Source organism: Paramisgurnus dabryanus, chromosome 19 (assembly GCF_030506205.2).
Source record: "Paramisgurnus dabryanus chromosome 19, PD_genome_1.1, whole genome shotgun sequence".
In the NCBI taxonomy this organism is placed as follows: Eukaryota; Metazoa; Chordata; class Actinopteri; order Cypriniformes; family Cobitidae; genus Paramisgurnus; species Paramisgurnus dabryanus.
This window is the reverse complement of record NC_133355.1, coordinates 28591177-28612705: the sequence shown is the minus strand read 5'-3', so window position 1 is coordinate 28612705 and position 21529 is coordinate 28591177. Positions and strand designations below refer to the sequence as shown.

The window sequence follows — 21529 nt, the reverse complement described above, 5'->3', positions numbered from 1 at the left end:
ACAGTATGCATTTTACTGTTACTGTACATGTTTAATAGACCACCTGTTGATTTTATCTCCGTGTCTCATCCTCTGTCTACCATAACAATATGCAGCTAGGATGGCTTGAGGGTGAGTATAATATGGGCTGATTTTCATTTTGGGTTGAACTATTCCTTTAATAATTAAGGCGCTGCACCCTGGTGGAACGATACAATATTATATCCCAAAGCTAAACAATTTTAAATAAATATCATACCAGGAATGTGTTTCCGCAGTGGCCACAGACCACACGCATGCCCTCAGGCTGGACAGGTAAAGCTGGTTGAGCCGGCTGCTCTTCTGGAATCACCATCACAGGACTCAGGTTGATGATGCGTCTGCTGGCAGCCAATAAAAACAACATCGGTCCTTACGTTCTTCTCTTACTATGTGTTTTCAGAGAATTCGGTTACATTAAGAGCTTTCGGTCAATGTACGCGTACATGAATGACAATAGTAATAGTAACAATTTTTATGTTGTCCTACAAATTTAGGAGTATCACCAACACTTCTGACAGGACATAAAATGAATGATCATAAATATAATTTAGAAATAAATAAATAAATTCTTTAAAATATAAAATGTAGTGCACATTCTCAGGTACATCAAGCATGCATCAAGCAGAGCTCTTGTTAAATAATACATTAAATGCTTTAATAACAGGTTGCATTATCTTCTCCTATAATTCCTTAATTCTATCACATTGCAGCAACATGTGCATATTTTTTTTTTTTTAAATAGTACAAGCTAGATTTATGAACTGCTGACTCTTTTTTTTTATACATTTTCTATAAACTTTCTAAAAGAAATACACTTTCAGTAGACAATCAGCAGATGCTTTTATCATACAAGCCACAAATAAGCCTATAGTGCATTAACAACACACAGTGCAAACCCTTCAGCAGAGGATTATTGTCACTTTTATGGTGATAAGCTGTTAAAACACAAACGTCCACCCACTAAAACGTCCATTTAACACTTACCAGTTGGGTCGGGGGCATCCTATCCTCCTAGAGGTGTCTTTACAGATTAGCAAGCAGTTGCAAGGACATCTAACATACTTCTTTCCTGTAGGTGGATTTTTAATAGGCTGTAACAGAATTAAATACAAATCGTGTTTCAAACAAACATTCACAAACTGGGTTACAGGTGTTTTCGGAGGTTGATATAAAAAATGTATCAATTAAATAAATTAAATGAAGATGTATACTACATACACGGTAAAAAATAAATTGTGTGTACACGGGTACACACACGGGTACACACACGGGTACACACACGGGTATATTTAGAAGTTTTATTTAAGATTGTTATGATATTGGGACTATTTCTCCATCCGCTCCTTTTTTGAAAATTGAAAATTTTATTTTTTTAAATTTTCAAATGATAATGCATCTTCCCCGTCAAATAAAAATTAAAAGCAATTGATTATTTGAAATTTAATTTTCACTACAATCTTGAGGAAAGAGTGCTAACATAAAAAATGAACATTAGTCAGATGCCGAGAGAGACACGCTTTTCACCGGAACAGCAAGACCTGGCAGCAAAACCTGGCACTGTCTGTACAGATGTGAACCTAAGGTTCATCCAAAATTGAACTTTACATTTTTATTTGATTTTTGTCACTATTATTGTGTGAGCATTAATAAAATGCCTTTTTAAAATGTATTTGTTGTTTCTTTTTGACGTTTGCCTTTTAATTTTAATATTGTCAGCCTTACCTCCAGATTCTAGTGAAAATGAAATTTTAAATCATTAATTGCTTTTAATATTTTAATTTGACAGGGAAGATGCATTATCACCTTGAAAATTTGGTAACACTTTACTTGAAGGGGTGTCTATAAGACTGACATGAGACATTCATAAACATGACACGTGCCATAAACATGAAGATCTTATGCACGTTTATGACAACTGTCATTAAGTGTCATTCACTCAATTATTTCATTTTTATGCAAATATGACATTGCTAGAAATGTCTTTTTATGACAACTTGACATTAACCAATACCTCATAACTTGTCATGACAACTTGACATTACCAAGACAACATAAGTGACCACTTTTTTACCAGTGATACAAATTGAATTTGTCATCAAAATGTCATTAAGTGTTAATAATCTGTCATATAGTTTTATAGCAGAGTCATGAATATTTTTCTTGATCTCAACTACAGTGATACAAATATAATATGTCATTAAAATGTCATTAAGTGTTAATACTCTGTCAAATAGTTTTATAACAACATCATTAATATACTTCAATTCATAATGTTTTTTTTTAAGTTTCCTCCATGATAAAATCAATCATTGAGTATTAATAATAATAATAAAAATTGATAAAATTATATTATATTGCATTTGGAGAACGATTCACCTAATATTAAATAAAAACAGTAGAATAATGGGTAAAGCCATAGGGTCCATATCGCTGCAAAAACAGTTAATTACATTAAATTAATTAAATGTTTTGTTCGTTTTTTTCTTCTATGTCAGAAAATTTCAGAACAAGTTCTGTAAGTCGTCAGTTTTTTATGTATTGTGCACATACATAAAGTTAAGTATAATCTTTTGACGTGTCTGTTGCATTTTGTTAAGGTATTTAAAATTGTTTAACATAGTATTAACACTTAATGACATTAAAATGACAGTTTAATGTAATGTTAACCCATAAAGCTAGGTAAGTTTGATATTTATTCTGCTATGTCATGTTTATGACAGATTTATGACAAGTTATAATGTATTGGTTTATGTCAAGTTGTCATAACAAAGATATTTCAAACAATGTCAGCGTTGCATTAAAAATGATATAAATGAACAAATGACACTTAAGGACAGTCATAAATGTGCATAAAAAATCTCTTTCATGTTCATAACACGTGTCATGTCATGATTATGAAGGTGTCATATCAGTCTTATGAACACCCCTTCAAGTAAAGTGTTACCGAAAAGTTAAATGAAATTATTTAATTTTCAATTTTGGCACATATTTTGCAGTTTAAATTTTTCTATTTGATCATTTAATTAATTATACAAAATTAGCTGAAAAAAATCATTCCATTCAAAAACAAGAGAGACATGTTTCACTGAGAAATTGGTGTTGTGCATTGAAGGCTAACAGTAGTTTTATATACACTAATGCTATTATTTAAGCGCTAACTCCCAAATAATAACGTTATTGTGGAGACCAGTCAAACTCTGCCTTTCTGGCTGACTAATTCATAAATGTTTCATGTGATTTAGGATCTAGACACAGAGAGACCTCTTATTTTAGTCTAGACACAGCACCTGAAACCGAAAATACTAATGCCTCGTATTGAGGTCAGGTCTGCACCAAGGTTTATAAAACATTTGAACCAAATCTGAGGTGTACAAAATAATTTTTACTGTTCAAATCCATTCAAATGTTTCTCATGCAGACAATTCAATTACACATTAATTCATATCTAATGTTGACTTTGTAATCTTAAACAAAATCAGATAAATAAAACCACCGTGTAGCTGTTGAGGATATAACACAATACCGACACACTTTCCGTGTTTTATCCTGTCTACGCGTTTCCATCAACACATGAATGCAGATACAGATATGGGACTATCTGTTTATAAGTTGTGGATGACTAAGCATGAGCCACAGGAGGATCCCTCTTACCGTTGCCTCATTGCAGACGGTGCACTTCACCACGTGCTGATGGAGCTTCCCATCTAGATTTATAAGAGCCTGGCAGACTCGACAGTTAATGACAGGAACTCCTCCAGCATCTGGACTGGCGATGGCCGTGTAGGGTGGAGGTAATTCAGCTGTAGGAAGAGAGACACATAGTCGATACACGTCTATAACCGTAGAGGTTCAGCATTAACATATAACATTCAGTGCAAATGGGCTTTTATTATAGCATATTACTTACTGGTAAAATGTTAGTACTGTATAACGTCATAAGTCTATATAACTCATAACGGCTATAAACTAGAATGTTTATATTGAATATGTCATATTTTGGTGGAGCATATCTCTCAGCTAGTATAGCGCTACACCTGATAATGCTTCTGATATTCAGACCGCAAATAGAATTCATAATAGCAATAACTGAATCCTGTTTTTGACTTTAATGACTCTCTCACAATATATGTAGCTGTGTCATCCACTTAATATGTACAGTAAATACTAAAATTCTGACTTATTCTCATTCTGAGATCATGTTTGCCACAAACATGCTGAACATGTGACGCCCCAGTACAACCAGCTGACAGATCTGACCCCATGATCTCAGCTGTTAAGATGAATCCATCCGCTCTGTTATAGGATAATATACAGCTGTACATACTACTAGCCCTGTATGAATGGATATAACTGTTTTATGGTGTGCTTTAGACTTATTCCTGTATAAAACATGAACAAATACATACAGTGAACTAGAGTATTTTTATTATCTGAAAGACATTTGACAGTAATATTTAAGTGAAAAAGAGCAACAAACCTAACACTGTAAATGGAAAGGGTATTTTAGTTTTAGAATATAAGTGTATAAAACAGTTCAACAAATAAGGAGGAATAAAAATATATATGAATAATATAACAAAATAATATATTTAAAACTTAAAAGTTCAGAAACAATTTTGTTAAACAAAAGGCATTTCAGTTTTTTAACACAAAAGCAACTAAAGCCCGATTTATAGTTGTGCGTAAGCTCTACGGCGTAGGTTAGCTGTAGCCTGTGCGTATTCCTGTGTAGCACCTCGCAAAATTTTTAACAGCACGTCAGTTCTACGTGGACCGCAAGCACTGTGATTGTTTCACCCCTCCCATCAGGTAAAAAAAAGTGCGTCATAGGCGACAAAAGTCGCTGTTTATTTAATTCCATCGCTGTTTATGTACTTCCATCATTGCTGGTCTTCTTAAATAAGACACAATAAGTTGCTGTTTCTTTTTCGTTTGTGGGTTAAACTGGTCAAGCTGCTTCTTCTTCTTTGATGGTTTCGCTGCTACTGATGCAGACGACGACGCAAAAGTATAAATGAAAACCAATGCGAAACCTAAGCCGTCGTGGCTACGCTGTAGGACCTACGCACAACTATAATGAGGCCTTAAGTAAACAGTGGTTGCGTCACGCGACTAACTTTCTGGTGTTTGCATTCAGAGCAGCGAAGAGATTAGGTATGGTTTTTAGCGTTAGCTTTAGCATTCGCTATAACAGGCATTACTAGGTTTATTAAGAAAATGGTATCAGATCTGTACATGGGTTCAAATACTAATATTTTTGTGGTATCGGCCATATTTCCATTTCCAATAATGGTATTGTAATCGGAACCACCCACAAAAAAATTACAGCAATCATATCATAATATATACATATAAGCATGTGAATACACATACACAATTATCTAATCAACATAAAATAACTTAGAAACATACAGTTTTCAAGTCATTTTCAGATGGGAAAATATAAATGATCTAAAGCAATACAATGAAGTAACAGATCTTAAAGGCTGAATGAGATTGTTCAAATCAGAAGTGGCTTTATCAAAAAAAAACTTTGCCCGGTTTTACTAAAAACTGTGGGAACAAAAAAGAAAGGAAATTGTTTGTGTCTTAGTGAATAAGATGATCTATATGGAATCAAATATTTGTATTGTGCTGATGATAATCTGTTTCCTGGCTGCTTTTCCACCGGTTATTGGTACTGTATTGGCAATCCACTCTCTGTCAACTTTAAACTGACAGCCCTCGTAAACCACAGAGTAATAAGTAATGCATTAGTACAAGATGACTTTAGCTTATCAGTAGAGCACTCTAAAAGCTATAAGCATACAAACCATCCCTCTCTGCATGCTAACATCAAACCATTCAGCTTAATCTATGCTAGACGAACCTTACAAACTTATCAAACCATCAAGAACTTCAGCTTTCATCAGTCCATGTAAGAGCTTTCATCTTGCTCTCTTTCTCTCTTTCTTTACATTCATTTAAGTGTTCATGTGACTTTTTGTTTATGTTGTTCTCTGACTTTACTGCTCTTTTTACATTTTACTTCCCATTTTATATTATGTTTCTTTATGGTTGTTTATTGGCTTCTTTCTTTTTGAGTCAGAAAATTAGCTCACATAACAGAAAATGTCTTCAGGGGTCATTTGATTTTGGTTTATTCACATTGCCAGGGATTTTCTGCACTGTATGTTAAATGATCGAAATGTATCTGTATAAATGTACATTGAAAGGTGTAGGACCATAAAATGTTTGTTCAATCATTGCATTCATTGCAAGTACCGAATAAATAAGGTTTAGTTGCTGTCTAACATGTATTTGGTATGCATTCATGTATTTTGTAGAAGTGTCTATACTGACAGGTTTGCGAACATATCCATTATGCCTTACTGATAAAACACTTGTATAGCATTTGCTGCTTCCGACTGAAAGTACAGGACCCATTTCTCCACCACCAGCCAGGACCATGTGTAAGACGAGAAACTTTACCCAACCATGCAGCCAGCTGTTGTCACAACTCCCTTCCTGCCTGTCTTCCTATCATATTTCATATCTGAGAAATAAAAATGACCCACATGTAGGGATCGATGATTTAGCATTAGCATGCACTGACAGTACATCACTCATCATAATGCTGAACATGTGAACTGAATATAAAGTCATTTGTCTATGTATATAAATATACACATCCAATTTGACAAACTTGTAGTGCACATGCCAGATACACACGTTTTAATTCACAATTACTTATTTGTTTATTTGCTATACAGCCGTTGCCACAATCAATGCCTCCATCTTCTGCTACTGTACACTTGAAAGCAATGAATTTATGCCACTGCACAATTATGTTGGTGCTTTTCCATCGGATAGTACATTCCGGTATGGTTCATACAGGTCCCTTTGGTGGGATTATAGACTTACTGTATTGTTACAGTTCGTACTGAATATTTTTTTAGTATCACCTCGGTTGAGGATCCAAGCTAGCTGTACTGATACTAAAAGGTGATGTGTAACACCACAGATCCCTGATTGGTCAGAAAGAATTGTCACTTTCAGCGTCACTGCTAAATGGAAGGTTGCTTACCCTTGTGAGCTGCCGAGCAAACTAAATTATGTCGTTTTCTGTGCTTTGTTTTAACAAGTTCCCAAACTACCTTTTAGCTGTGAAAAGCGTTCACATGCCGAGAATCAAAAACACCATTCCATCATTATACTCCTGTGTTGAGCATTTGTTTGTATATCATGTTTTATGATGATGTCACGGCATCACTAAACTCCAATAAATAGGCGAACCGAGTCAAAGTAAAGTGAGCTGAGCCCAGCCGCGTGGTACCATGCTCATGGCCGTATTATCCAATAAAAAATGGAGGTTGCATCTTCCCAAGGCCACATTTATGGGCCATTGCGATAGAGGTCGACCTATAATGGATTTTACTGATAACGTTAACTAAGTTGGTCCCTGCTTGCCCATAACCGATTAATCGACCGATAGTTTTTAAAATGGATACTGGAGAAAAAACAAACATAACACTCAAAGTGAAAAACTGCTGAAATGTATTACAAAAGTAATAAAACAACAGTACTGAACCATGAAAATGTGCTAAATAAAAAATATTAATTATATTATTAAGTATTGAAGTAAATACTTCTGTGAAATACTCCCATTGGTAAAATTTTAATTACATAAATGTCAATTATAAGTGTACTCTGTACTTTATTTGCTTCGGTTTTAACATATCCGGATGTGCGCGAGGCGGACCGCGTCATCTTGCGCGGACACGCGCGCGTCTCCGTTCAGCCTCCAAACACGCATACAAATGATTTCTCATATTACAAATGATTACTTTATCAGACCGTCAGGGCAGCAATAATTTGTGTCATTTACAGGACATTCACAAATTACAGATAGAAAAATGGCGAAATGTCTGTCAGCTCATGACAACACGCACCATGTATTAACAAATATTTTTTTATTTTAACTGATAATGTTAATCGGTCATAAATTCTTACCTTCGGTTAACGGTTAAACGGTCAATGTGAACATCCCTAGTTAACGTATTCAACAGCTGCATATAGTTTGCTTTCTCTCATTATTAACTTAAAATATGGATAAATCATGGATAAAAGCAACCAGCTGAGTATAAAATAATGCAAATTGATGGTAATAATCATGACATTAAACATTTGGGTTGGATTTATCTGCGTGTATTTTTGTGTGACTGTTTGAGGTACCACTAATATTAGCGTCCTGTTAGCCTCAACAACAAACTAAGGTTCCTGCTGTTGTTTCTCAGCATCTATTCAGCAAATGTATTACTTTATAATGATATGAAGCAACGGACGCAACTCGGAAAAACTATCGGCATGCATTTTTTGACGATAGCCGATTGTTCCACCAATGAACTATCGGTGCCGATTAATTGGCAAAACCAATTAATCGGTCTACCTCTACATTGTAGGGATGCACCGATACCGATACTGGTATCGGCCTTGATACCACATTTTCTAAAGTACTCGTTAAAAGTCCCCCAATACCAGGAATCGATACCACGGTCTGAGGAATGTCTATGTTTGAGCGGCGTGTAAGGGGTTAATGCCTCGTGTTGTCCAAAGAGGCAGAGTTTACAACAAACTGTTAAATTATATGACTAAAGCTGTTACGTGTACATTTAAATCATGTTTTTTATTAAGTACTCGGTATGGGTATTGGCAAGTACTGAAATGCAAAAAGTGGTATCGGTGCATCCCTACTACATTGCGGTCTCATTTAAGTCACATCATTAAAATTGTGTGTTATTATTATTATATATTGCAATTTCTTTCTTAGTTGGCAAACTTATAGTATAGGGAATATTAATGTAACCTCTGGAGGACTACATGTCCATGTCCGAAATGACATGTAGCTTTGCTATGCTTAAAACAAAAGCCCACAACTCTGCTGCTGTGGAGTTGAATGTATTATTTTCCTTGCATACTGAATATTGCTCAATAAAACCTCCTTGTTTGAATAGTAACAGCCTAAATTTTCTTGCTCGTTACATCTGTGCTTATCGCCAACTTTCAACACTAAGGTGAATAGCGTTTGGGATCACACAACCAAAACATCTCTACATTTGTGACAGAAAATGAGTAATATTTTAATGTTAAAGGGCCCATGGCATGAACATGTTAGCATTGGCACTTTGTAGGTGTGAGCAATTAGGTCATTGAAATCTAGCCCTCCTTATGATGTCATAAGGAGATCTTATTATAATAATACCGCCCCCTTAATATGCACTATCCAACCACAGCACTGCTATGTAGTGCAAAGAGAAAGAGAGAGAGAGAAAAAATAATTGACAGCACAATTGAGTTTGAATTGCAAACATACAGATCAGCAGTATACGGCTGCTCCTTTAAATGTGGAAAAATGTCACTTATGATTTCAGACACTTATTAATAGCTGAATGCATTACAAATAAGACAACACAGAGTTTTTGAGGACTATGTGAATGAGAGATGTCGAATTTGGGCCTAAATCTGTCACAAATTCCATTTGCGCTGACCTACAACCTAACGTTCAACCTAACGTGTTTTGATTAATATTTCCTTTTTGTTCGGTTCAAACCCATTCATTGAATGTGACACAAGGTCAAGGCTGTTTCATATCCCGTTTCTGTTTCTCACTCAGACCCTTAACAAGATGGATCACTAATAAAGTACCTGTCACTCCCTAACTTCATATACGATATGGTGTAGCACACATAGTTAAACAAACAAATGTAGCATTGGCTTTAGACTGCAAGTGCAGAATAAATAACAAACTCAGCAAACTAAACAGCGTTGTGCGATGCAGTTCCTCCCTCAACAGGCAAAGCTAATCCCTCTTATACAGTCATCAATGAAAGAAATACAGGGGTTTGAAATGCTAGGCCAGATAATAAAGCCATACCAAACGAGCACATATACCATAATCTGATCACAGTAGTTAATAAATCCATGAATAATGAGATGAAAGAAAAGAAAATACGGTAAAAATGTATAAATCTGCTTGATGCTTATCAGGAAGTGAAACAAGGGAGTATTTGAGCAAAAAATAAAATGGGTTGGTTGACAGATTTGAACATTTCGTTTGTCCATTATGAAGTTTTACTCCCGTTTTTTTGGCTGACAGCATCTACGATTAAAAATTTGAGAATCATCTAATGAAAAACAAAAAAAATTTGACAGCTCTCCAAATATCTATAAATGTTTATGTTGGACGGCGGTCAGGCCCCTGTGATCTTTGTAAGAAAAGCTTTACTTTAACAAGGATTTTTAAAAAACAACTATGACTTTGCAGCTATCACTTTCAAACTGAACACTGAAACATTGTTTAACATCCTTTATTTGTTTGCTTGTGTACTCGTGTCATATGCACGCATATAAGTGTTTTGTCGGCTTATGTTTACAGATCCACCTATATGAATATGTATACTGATAACAGTTACTCTTAAAAGCTAAATGTCAACCACCTTGTATGAAATAAGGAGAAACCACACAACACATGCAAATGTGAAATCTAGCATGCTTGGATGTAGATCCAACCTATCAAGCATTGCATTCTACCAAGCTTACAACATGAAACATTTTATGCTCAGTAAAGCGTAATTTGGCCTTCATTAATATTTTGGCAATGTTATATCTTGCAGAAAAAACGATGTTGATCGAGGCCCGTCCGGACCGACGAGATCTGACATCCCTTGTTGTCTTGAGATTTAATGCGGTGCTGCGCACACCGAACAATTTATGACATCACAATACCGCGTGAGCGATTCTCAAAACTGCGATTTCGAGCCGCTCCCGCGGTGCAGTGATGTCATTCACCAGACGGTCTGCGCAGTGCCGCATGAAGTCGAACACACCGAATGTATCACGATAAACGGGCCGTAGTAGAGATCACAGCTAGCTACTGCACCCCCTAAATGAATCAGCAAAGGCAATCACAAATCCACACATTTACCTCTCGGGCTTGAGTCCTGCAGGTACGGCGGAACTGTGGGCGTGACATTCCCCGAGTTCGGCGCTGACAGCAGCGGGGATCGTTCATCCATACCGTCGGAAGCCATTATATCAGCACGACGGCCGACAGCCGGAAAAAACAACAACAGCAGGGAGGAATGGTGGTCTCCGTCCGCTGCTCTGTGGAGAGAGAGCTGGGATTGAACACTGGCAGTGGCGGTGAAGAGGCGGAGTCAAAGACGCAAACTGGGAGGATGAGAAACCCATTTGGGTGGGATCAGGATCTCCCTCCCTGCCCTCCAATATCCTCTGTAAACATTGCACACATAGTGTGTACCCACTCCTCCTTGCAAATATTTAACCTTGCACTATAATTTACACATCAAGGAGCATAACTTTATTATAAGCCTGCGCTTCTCGTCCTGTATTAGGAACCGTTATAAATTGAACAAACATTTTCAACTGACACAGACTGTGTCCGAAATAGTTCCTTATACCCTTATGTAGTACACTGTTTGAGGGGACAGACATTTTGCGGTGCTGTCCCAGTGGTGATTTTTGAGTGCACTCAATCAATCCCATAATGCACCACAACAACAGCTGCATCTCAGTTGTAAGGCCCTGTCCCAAATGGCTCATGGTCTTCCTACAAGTCTGCACTTTCGTGACATAATGCCGCTTTGACTGTCGGGAAGAAGTCTGCTTCAAAGCTCAGGAAAAGAGCACATATGAACCGCAAAGTGAGTGCCCATCAAGCACCCTTTTGAAACCTAAAATGACAAATGGGACAGCCTATGATACTGCAAGTCTACATGAAGTGAACCATTTGGAACCCTGCGAAAGGCTGTATTTCGAGGGCCACATTCGAAGGACAATCACGTCACAGTGAAAAATAATTTATTTAGCTATATCATAAAAATGGGCAAAAATAAAAAAAATGAGATAAAACATTCTCGAAACCAAGCTCTTCTTCAGTGTTACATTTGCAAGTGCATACTTGCATCAATTTAACAAAAAGTATACCTTTCTACACAAAGGGTACACACATTGTTAACTCAAATATACATCTATACTATATCTATAGTTAAATAGTCTCTCCCATTGACAACTTTTGTACTTTTTTTTCTGGAAAGTTATAATAAACTGCTATTGGCCCTGTCCCAAATGGCGCACTTCATGTGGACTTTCGGTCTCGTGGCCCTAAATTGCGCGTTCCCGCTTAGTCTACGAGTCTGTAGGGTGTCCCATCTGTCATTTTTACGCTTTGAAGTGTGCTCATCAGCACCTCCTTTGCCCCCTTGATGCGGTCTTCAGCGAAGCCCGCACTGCAGCAGGCTTCACGCACTTTACCAACCCAGAAGTCCTTGCGAATGGGCAATCAGACCAATCAGACGACGGAAGGAAGGATGTTCACACTGACGGGCAACTTCTCTACCTATTTCTGGTGTGATGCTCGAGTCGACTCCGGTGCACCCACGTGGACTCGCATTAAGGGTCCCTAAAGTCTGGACTACGTGATGTCATCAAAGTTTGGACTCTGAGTGTGCCATTTGGGACAGGGCCAATATCTAACTAAATGAGACACGTACCTAACTTTCTACATTCAGTCCTTGCCATACAACAATTCGTTTTTGATTATAATATAGGCCTACTTGGTATTCTATGAAATTATAACTTTATAAAAGTGTACTTTAACCTGCTTGGGAAAATGGGAATAATTAAATTGGGAAATATGCTGTACTGTGAAAACACAGTAAAAAAATTCTATATTGAGAATATGAAAACTGTTTCAAAAAGATTTCAGCAAATTAATTTTTCAGGGTCTTATTTAAGGAAAATCTATTGCTTGCTTGTCGACCTTTTTAAATTATTTGGTAATCTGCTTTCTTGATCAAAATTAAACCGATTTATCTTTTTTAATAGCTATATTTAAGTATGTAGACAGATAGACCTTGAAGTTATTTCCTTTTCAGTTGACTCACACATGTTCACATAGTTAATTTAGACAGGAGGCTGAATCTGCTAACGTCCCTATTCCTACTATTACAAAGGTATTGCTAATGAATATTAACTACGCTTCGTGACGTTCCAGTATTCCTACTGATTTGCTAACAGTCAGACGTTGATATGTGGGTGCTTTCCAGCTGCGAATAAACGAATTTATTGATTGGTTACATACAAAGCGACATTAGAATAACTCAATTAATATTCATGACGTAAAGCCTATGCCGTAGTAGCCTATTTCGTGTGGAGGAGACTGTTAAGCGAATGTCAAGCTAAACCAAAAGTGAATGACTACTGAGGCGCACATTATCTAATTTTGTCAGGTAATCATATCTTACATAATTTTGTGCTGTTTAATATGAGGTAAACCTAAACGAATCTTACGTTTGAGTTCATCTAACGTTACTGGTTGAGAGTAAAACTAACGTTAGCTTTGTTTTTAGCCAACTGGTCAGTAGCGAGACCCATGTACAGGCTAATGTAGTTAGCAGTTGGCCTACTAGTTGACTGTAATGTTTTTGTCTATGGCATTTGCAGTTTTTTGTTATTTACCTCGCAGTTTCCGTCCAAATATACATCCCGAGCCATGACGTCAGGTCAGCTGTCATAAATCACGTACAGTACGCAATGGTTAATAAAATGCTCAGTTTCTCTCTGATCACTCACATCATGTTGAAAATCAGTTTTTCGGTTGTATTCTGTCATACTGGCACGATTGTCTCAGATATATTGTAAACATACGATTGTCTATCATGCTGAATATAAATAATATAAATAAAAACAGTTGTGTAAAGATCAGCCGCCTTGTTTGTTTCTAACTATAAGATGTTTGGACATGGCCAAGAGATGTCCTAGTTCTGTTGTCATTTATTTATTTTTCAATGTTTTTGACTTATTTAGCCATCATGTTTATATATTTAGTCATCAGTCATATTGAGTTTTGCTTTGAGCCGTATTCATTATTCAACTTTATTCCAGCCTTGTTTGTTCTTTAAAGTCCCATTAAAACTTTGTTTTTACCTCCAGGTGTTAAAATGGGGAAAGCTCTTTCCCACTTATCTAGGCATAGCTCTCATGATGAGTGTCAGGACGGGGTCACCCCATTACCAGGCTACAATGCTCTGCAGAGTGATGATGGGAAAAATGGTGATGTGTCCCAGTTCCCTTATGTGGAGTTTACTGGTCGGGATAGCGTCACCTGCCCTACATGCCAAGGCACTGGAAGGATCCCACGAGGTACAGTTTTACATCCATGAAGTAACATTCTGTTGGTCTATCATTAATTAAAATGCATCACATATTTTAAATGTCACATCTCACAAAACAATTTATGTTGTGGTTGCTTATGAAGGCCAAGAAAATCAGCTGGTGGCTCTCATCCCATACAGTGACCAGAGGTTGAGACCAAGAAGAACGTAAGAGATTGTTTAAGATGTTAAAGACTAGTCACCATTTCTTTAGCCCTATTCATTTTGCAAGTATGAAAAGGATTTGGACTGTTTAGGACTGCTGAAGCAGAATAATCACGTTACTTGTTGTTAATCTCACTTCTGACATTTATTTTATTTAGCCCTTCTGACATTCAAGACATAAAAATACAGTATAGATGTGACACTTTTTTGAAAATTAATTATCCTGGTTATTTATGACTTGTGTCTTATATGTCTTACAGCAAGCTGTATGTGACTGCTTCAGTCATTGTGTGCCTGCTGCTCTCTGGCCTGGCTGTCTTCTTTCTTTTTCCACGTTCCATTGATGTAAACTATGTGGGAGTGAAGTCTGTATACGTCTCCTATGACCAGAACAAACGCATTGTGTATCTCAACATTACTGTAAGTTCCTCCAGAGCAGCTAACACTTTGCAGACATCACACACGATTGCTCTTTTCTCATCTACTAAAAAACTTTCTGATGGTGTTTCTGCTTCAGAAGGTAATGAAAAGGATAGTTTATCTAAAAATGAAAAATCTACCCCTTGTTTTAAAGGGCTCATTATAGTTGTGCGTAGGTCCTACGGCGTAGCCACAACGGCATAGGTTATGGGTTGGTTTTCATTTATACTTTTGTGTTGTTGTCCGTTTTGACGTGCAAACACACATGCAGATCGCTGGTAGGCAGTATCCATGCGTGTTACCACAGTAGCAGCGCAACCGTCAATGAAGAAGCAGCTTGGCAAGTTTAACCCACAAACGAAGGAGAAACAGCAACTTGTGTATGATTTGAGAAGACCAGCAGTGATGGAAGTCGCAAACGGAAATACCTATGACGCAGGTTTTTTTACCTAACGGAAGGGGTTCTAGTGTACCGATCACAGGGCTTGCGGTCTGCTTAGTAGAACTTATGTGCTGTTAAAATTTGGCGAAGTGCACGTCAGAGTCATGTGATCGCGGTTGGTGTCCACCTCAGATGACATAATTTGCCAACGTCGCTTTTACAGTGACGTACGCCGCGTCTTGACTAGGGATGTGAACCGATGACCGTTTGACCGATGGTTGACCGTATCAACGTTAACCGGTCAAAGTTGTCGGTTGTCGTTTAAAAAAAGGGATCTGTAAATTAGGCTATTATAGACAGTGGACTAAACGCTACTACAGTTAGTCATCTCTTTCTTTCCAAGATCTTTTTGTGTGAAGTGAACAAATCCCTTACACTCAGTTTTTCATAACTGGTCTGTTTGTACTTTATAAACCAATAAAAAAAAACATTTGGCGCGAGGTCACTGCGTTTGGTTTCGCATGCTCACAAGGTTTGCGAAAAGTAAATGCTACAGGCTATTTTTTGATAAATTCCTTTATTCGAATAGTAAATAAATTAAAATTAAAGTCTCTCCTGGTTGTGTTCCAAATTATTAACATTTATGTCTTTTAGGCTAACAGTAAAGTGCCGAGTAAGTTTTGTTTCTGTAAATCCTCAGCCATGATTTTTACCACTTTATTAAGTTTTGCTTTGTAGAAAGCATTTCTTTAAAGTGAATTTCGTTTTGTATAAATTGTATCTTAATTTTAATAAATGTTTCATCAACCAAATGCATGTATTAAATAAATAAAAAGCAAATATAGCAGAGGATATAATTACCGGTCCGTGCATGAAGGCGCCGGCACGGCGCGTTCACTTGCATTGCATTGTTAATTAGAACGCACCTCATTATAAATAAATAAAACTCAGCGTAGGCCTATATGCCTCATACATTTGCATTAAATATCTTTGCTGGATTTGTTCTAGAACAAACACAGTGCAAGACCTGCTTTGGTCGGTGCGTCTTTTACACATTCTGAAGGTGCCCGTTTAATCCATTGGTTTTATCGTGTTGCAGTCTATTAGGCAACATTCCGCATAAGATGGGTTTAGATTTGGAAATACATTACATCTTTATTTCAGTGGTAACAGAAAAGGTGATGATGATCATCCTATGTCTTTATTATTACTACCCCAAACTAAAGCGCAGTCTCTTCTGAGCTGTCATTTTCTTAAATGAGCCGCGGCAATTTTCAAATGAGCTTCACAAACGCCTTTATTTTCAAGTTCAACGCGATCACCTAGTACCTAAACTATTTCGAAACTAAGCACGGCGCCGCGTTTGCGGGACTTATGTTTCGCGCTGTAGGGGATTTAAAAAGTGTTGTGAGGTCTGTGTGTGTGTGTGAGCCAGAGGCAGAGCGCAGAGAGATGCGAATTGCGAAATTGCAGGCGCGGCTCGAAATGGCTGTTATTTTAAATAGCATAGCATATTTTAAACTAATAGGCCTATCGGTTAACCGGTTTCAACCGGCTAATGAGGCTCGGTGGCCGGTCAAGAAAATTTTTCGTTTTCGCCATCCCTAGTCTTGACCATAGACTCTAAAAAAAATGTACGGTGTGTCCATGAAATCACCCATAGGTTTGTGAAGAGTTTTTTTTGAAGCTTAAAGTAGGTGGTGCCTGCCGTCGGCATCTTGGCCGTGTGCCACCGCACATCAGCGCAAATCACTCGCGGAAAACTGAAAACGGGTAAAGAGGGGGGACATGGGTGAAGCTAAAGTGGCTGGTTGTTAAAACCATGCCTGCCTAGCTCGATTCTAGTGACAGCAGTGGCAGTTCACCCGTCACTCAAGTGGCCACGCTATTAATCACGCAGAAGTTTAAGGCTTAAAGGACAAGTTCGGTATTTTAGACTTAAAGCCCTGTTTTCAGATTGTTTATGGTGAAATAGAATGGTTTTGACTGAAATTTCGACATATGCGGCTGCCCTGAGAATTTTTGGATGTTTGTGTTTCATCTCACACCTCTACAATGGGTTTAATGGTGCACCAGAACAATCCTTTCTAAAATGCATTAAACTTTTGTTTACAAAGACTTGAAACTCACAGAGTGGTCAGGGGTGTTCACTGAAATGCTCACACAAAAATCGCTGCAAAAGATGCTTTCCAACAGGTGTTTTAGCATTCGTTGTTAACTTGTGGACCTATTTTTCCAAACGCCTCACACCAGTACATTCTTCCGCTTAGAGCTTGAATAATAGACACTCCAGCCCAGGTGGTGGCGCTAATCCGCCATTGCCAATTGCAAGAATAGAAACAAAGTTCCCGGCGCGGAGTAATACCGTACCTCACAGGACATCTAATACTAGTCAATGGAGTTGGCAAAAACTACGATAAAACCTGTTGGAATGCGTATTTTGCAGCGATTTTTGTGAGAGCATATCAGTGAACACCCCTGACCACTCGGTGAGTTTCACGTCTTTGTAAACGAAAGTTTAATGCATTTTAGGAAGGATTGTTCCAGTGCACCATTAAACCCATTGTAAAGGTGGGAGGTGAAACACAAACCCCCCCAAATTCTCGGGGCAGCCGCATATGTCGAAATTTCAGTCAAAACCGTTCTATTTCATCATAAACAATCTGAAAACAGGGCTTTAAGTGTAAATACCGAACTTGTCCTTTAATATAATTTAAATGGATGAGTTACAAAAAAAATTCACCCCCCTACAGTTGTCAGGAAGGACAAAAATATTTTTGTACGATGCTGTAAACAGCACAGACTCGAGTACCTTATTGCGTATGTTTAACATAAAAAAACACATAATCTCATATTCTTAAAAAAACTGAAGAGATCAGCCAGCTGCTTATTTCTGAAAATGTCTCATAAACAATTCTCCTCATGTGCATTTATATTATATCAAAAACACCCTTATTCTGTCTGATAGCCATGTAGGCACGCAGCTCGAGATGCTATTCAGTTTGGATAATTAATCTACTTTACTCTGTTTGATTTATTGTGTGATGTCTTTCTTTTAAAGAATTTGCTGAATATTACTAACAACAACTATTACTCGGTGGATGTGGCCAACATCACAGCCCAGGTACAGTTTTCCAAAACTGTAATTGGTAAAACTCGGGTTAGCAACATCACAACTATTGGCCCTCTCGACATGCAGCAGGTAGAGTATTACTGTAGTCTTGCAGTTGAATTTGATGTTTTTCAGCATATGTCAAGCTGATTAATATTTTTATTTATTTGTTCTTTAGATTGACTACATGGTGCCCACCACCATAGCAGATGAAATGAGTTACATGTAGTAAGTAGACACCTTTTTATTTTAAATAAATGAAAGTGTGTAATTTTTATTTTATCTGACCTTTTAATCTCCCTTTCTTTACAGTGACTACTGTACCCTACAGAGTATTAAGGTGCACAACATTGTGGTTATGATGCAGTAAGTATTAAGAAAAACAGCGCAAGCACAAAAAAGAGAAACATTAAAGTTGTCAAATGATAAACCGTGGATAAACTATTCAAAATTAAAGGAGCTGTATGTAAGATTTTGACTGTAATAAATCAAGAAAAATATTAGATTTGTAGTAGTGGTGGGTAAAGATTTATCACGATTAATCGGCTACAAAATAATAGTGATTATATGCATAATATATGAGTATGTGTTGTGTGGAAATATGATGTATATGAAGATTTTGGTTCCAAAGCATGCTAAACGGCATTTAAAAAAATATTAGTTACCGCCAAAATCAGTATTGTCAGGTCAGTATTAAGAAGTAAATTCTTAATTTTACGCAAAATCCAATATCCGCCGTGTTATTCTGTCAACTTTTCTCCCTTTTTTCCCAAAACACGATAAACGCCACTCCTCCTTCTTTGCAAAATGCAATAAATTTGCTTAACAAATCACAGCGCACCATTCCACCCATTGTAATCAATAATTGCGGCGCGTACTTACACACAGAATCCTAGTTTTCCTCATCTACTTTGTACTTCGTGATCAACAAACAAACAAAAACAAAATAATACTTTTGATGGCATTGATAAACCTGTGGTGGTTTTCTGTGACGGGGAAAAATGTAAGCCATAAAAGTGTAATAATTTATGCGAGAGGCACTCAGGAGACGGAAAAATGCCGGCTGTTGCTCCTGACAGCATCAAGCTTCTGTCATGCTAACACATTGACACCAGGGGATCTCATGAAAAACTTTCCATAATTTAATTATTTGAAGCCAACAAAAATCTTTTTGGAGATATGAAAAATGTATTACTACTCTATAGGTTTTCAAGATTAACATGAGATGAGCAAAAACAGCTTATGTTATGTGAGCTTTAAAAGAGACCACAATGGACCATAAATGCGACCTCCAGTGGACGCAACCTCCGAAATAGCGGCAGATTGAGGTATAAATATCAACACGAGCGGGTTTGTAATTTGCAATCAAAAAAAACATTGCAAACGTAAAATTTTGCAGATAAACGTATCTGACGCTCCTGTGTGTGTCTGGCAACCTGAGATGGGGTGGAGAATAAACCAATATTTTGACTTTAGGCTGCGATACCAAGTTCAGCCGCTAGATGTTACATACAGCTCCTTTAAAACATTTTGGACACATTATTTCTGAGTGTAACATAAACTTGGTATCAGCCAATGATTATTTATTTGGTAGGAAATGCTTGGTTGATATTAATATGTGGCTAACTTTTCTCTTTGGTTTACAGGATTACAGTTACAACAGTGTATTTTGGCCACGCTGAGCAGGTGTCTCAGGAGATGTACCAGTATGTGGACTGTGGGGGGAACACTACATCCCTGCATGAGTACAATCTGAATACCCCTTGGACAGGCTAGAGCAGACCCTAATAGTGTAATGCATTACCCTGCCCCTCACCTCTCCATGTCATTGTTTCAGAAAAATTGGTTGAGGGTCTGTTACATTTCTCTGAAAGTTAACCACCACCAGATGATGTCATGGGTGTTTGCAGTGCAAAAATGATGCACTTTAGTCTTCAAACAATATTTCAGTTCATTTTGCCGAACTTAATCATTCCTAACTGCTCCTTTTTCACATACCTTGTTTTCAAGCACTACCCATTCAATACACCTAAGAAATGACTTGTGATGATGCTATTTGTTAAGTGAACTCCAGGTTCATATATTGTTTTCTTTTGTTTTGTAACCTGATATTGATTGCAGTATTTAATGACGGGAACAGAGACACTTATGGGCCCTGCATGCTTTGGGATCTTTAAACTGAGGTGAGATGCACATACGATGCTTATTTAAATGGACATTTGTTACCTCACATTACTCATCATACCTCATTTCACAGAGTTGGTAAAGTCTTATAGACGTCATTATTGTCCTTTGTGGGGTGTTTGTGTGCATTATAGTTTATCTGAAATTACTTTCAGTCCTCAGTGTGTCGTACAGAAGAATCGCTAACTGTTTGTCCAGTTAAACTGCAGGCACGTAACAACTGAGTGATTGTCAGTGTAGATTTCGCACAAGCTGCTGTAAATAAAACACATCAGTTTATTTATTTCCTATTGCATTTTGATTGCAAAGTTTCTCATTGTCGCAGTTTATAAACTGTCAAAATTGTCAGATAAATTGTTAATAATATAGATCTGAGAGCATCACGCTGCTAATGTTGTTTAGTATGAACATTTCCTTATGATGTTAATAATATTAATTTCACTTATGATTTCATATAGAAGTATATTTTGATCATGAAACCATTTAAAGTGTAATAACTTTAATAATTTAACACTTTCGCATTCTCAAAAAAAGGACTTTACATTTTTAAACATTTTATTTATGTTTGTACAAAGCTTAAAAGATTGTTCTTCGCTTAAAGGTGTGTCATGACATTTCCATATTACGTAACAATCGTTTCCTTGATGAATATGTTTGTATGTAGCCCTTTTGTTTTTTTAGATGAGAGGTTTTGACTGCTTAAACTGACACTGAAATAACATGTTTATACTTTTAAAGTCTTGACCTACTGTTTTCCATTAAATAGATGTTTTGAATCCCATTTTCTTCTCTTTATGTGATAATGGAAAGTTATGTGAGGAATAATTGACGACGGGCTGTTGCATTATTCAAAAATAATGCACACCAAAGGTGGTAATGCGGCACAATGAGTGTGCATTATTTTCAAATAATTCAAAGGACCGGACATTGCTCTGGTGTTTATTTTAGGACATTTGACATGTTAGGTGTGCATTTTACAGAAAATTAATTAACACCTGTGGAAAATTTCTCAACCAATCAGAACAAAGCATT

At 37.1% G+C, this 21529-nt stretch overlaps 2 protein-coding genes across 4 annotated transcripts in view; one reads left to right on the top strand and one right to left on the bottom strand.

The window, feature by feature from the left end:
- pip4p2 (phosphatidylinositol-4,5-bisphosphate 4-phosphatase 2) overlaps positions 1–13969 on the bottom strand; it is a 32723-nt gene extending 18754 nt beyond the window's left edge. The window contains exons 1-5 of one of the 2 annotated variants that reach the window (XM_065290973.2): positions 13540–13969; positions 10985–11163; positions 3673–3821; positions 1006–1112; positions 239–362 (exon numbers count right to left, since the gene is read on the bottom strand). In XM_065290973.2, coding sequence (XP_065147045.1) covers positions 239–362; positions 1006–1112; positions 3673–3821; positions 10985–11163; positions 13540–13595 — 615 coding nt within the window. In that variant the 5' untranslated portion in view covers positions 13596–13969. The remainder of the gene's footprint in view (positions 1–238; positions 363–1005; positions 1113–3672; positions 3822–10984; positions 11164–13539) is intronic. The other variant, XM_065290974.2, reaches the window with a different exon arrangement.
- On the top strand, positions 5915–21278 carry tmem106bb (transmembrane protein 106Bb). Of its 2 annotated transcripts, none has more exons than XM_065294712.2 (8): positions 5915–5938; positions 14014–14223; positions 14339–14402; positions 14660–14819; positions 18263–18403; positions 18492–18541; positions 18626–18679; positions 19960–21278. In XM_065294712.2, exons 2-8 carry the CDS (start codon positions 14022–14024, stop codon positions 20087–20089), a joined length of 801 nt encoding a protein of 266 aa, XP_065150784.2. In that variant the 5' UTR covers positions 5915–5938; positions 14014–14021; the 3' UTR covers positions 20090–21278. The 2 variants fall into 2 exon arrangements, with proteins under 2 accessions (XP_065150784.2, XP_065150791.1); XM_065294719.2 differs by lacking the exon at positions 5915–5938 and adding an exon at positions 13106–13310.
- The last annotated feature ends 251 nt before the right edge of the window (positions 21279–21529 follow it).

Coding starts and splice junctions, on each gene's coding strand:
- tmem106bb (XM_065294712.2), top strand. CDS start 14,022: ATGGGGAAAGCTCTTTCCCACTTATCTAGGCATAGCTCTCATGATGAG. Junction 14,820..18,262: donor TTGTGTATCTCAACATTACT/GTAAGTTCCTCC, acceptor TTTCTTTTAAAG/AATTTGCTGAATATTACTAA. Junction 18,542..18,625: donor GATGAAATGAGTTACATGTA/GTAAGTAGACAC, acceptor CTTTCTTTACAG/TGACTACTGTACCCTACAGA.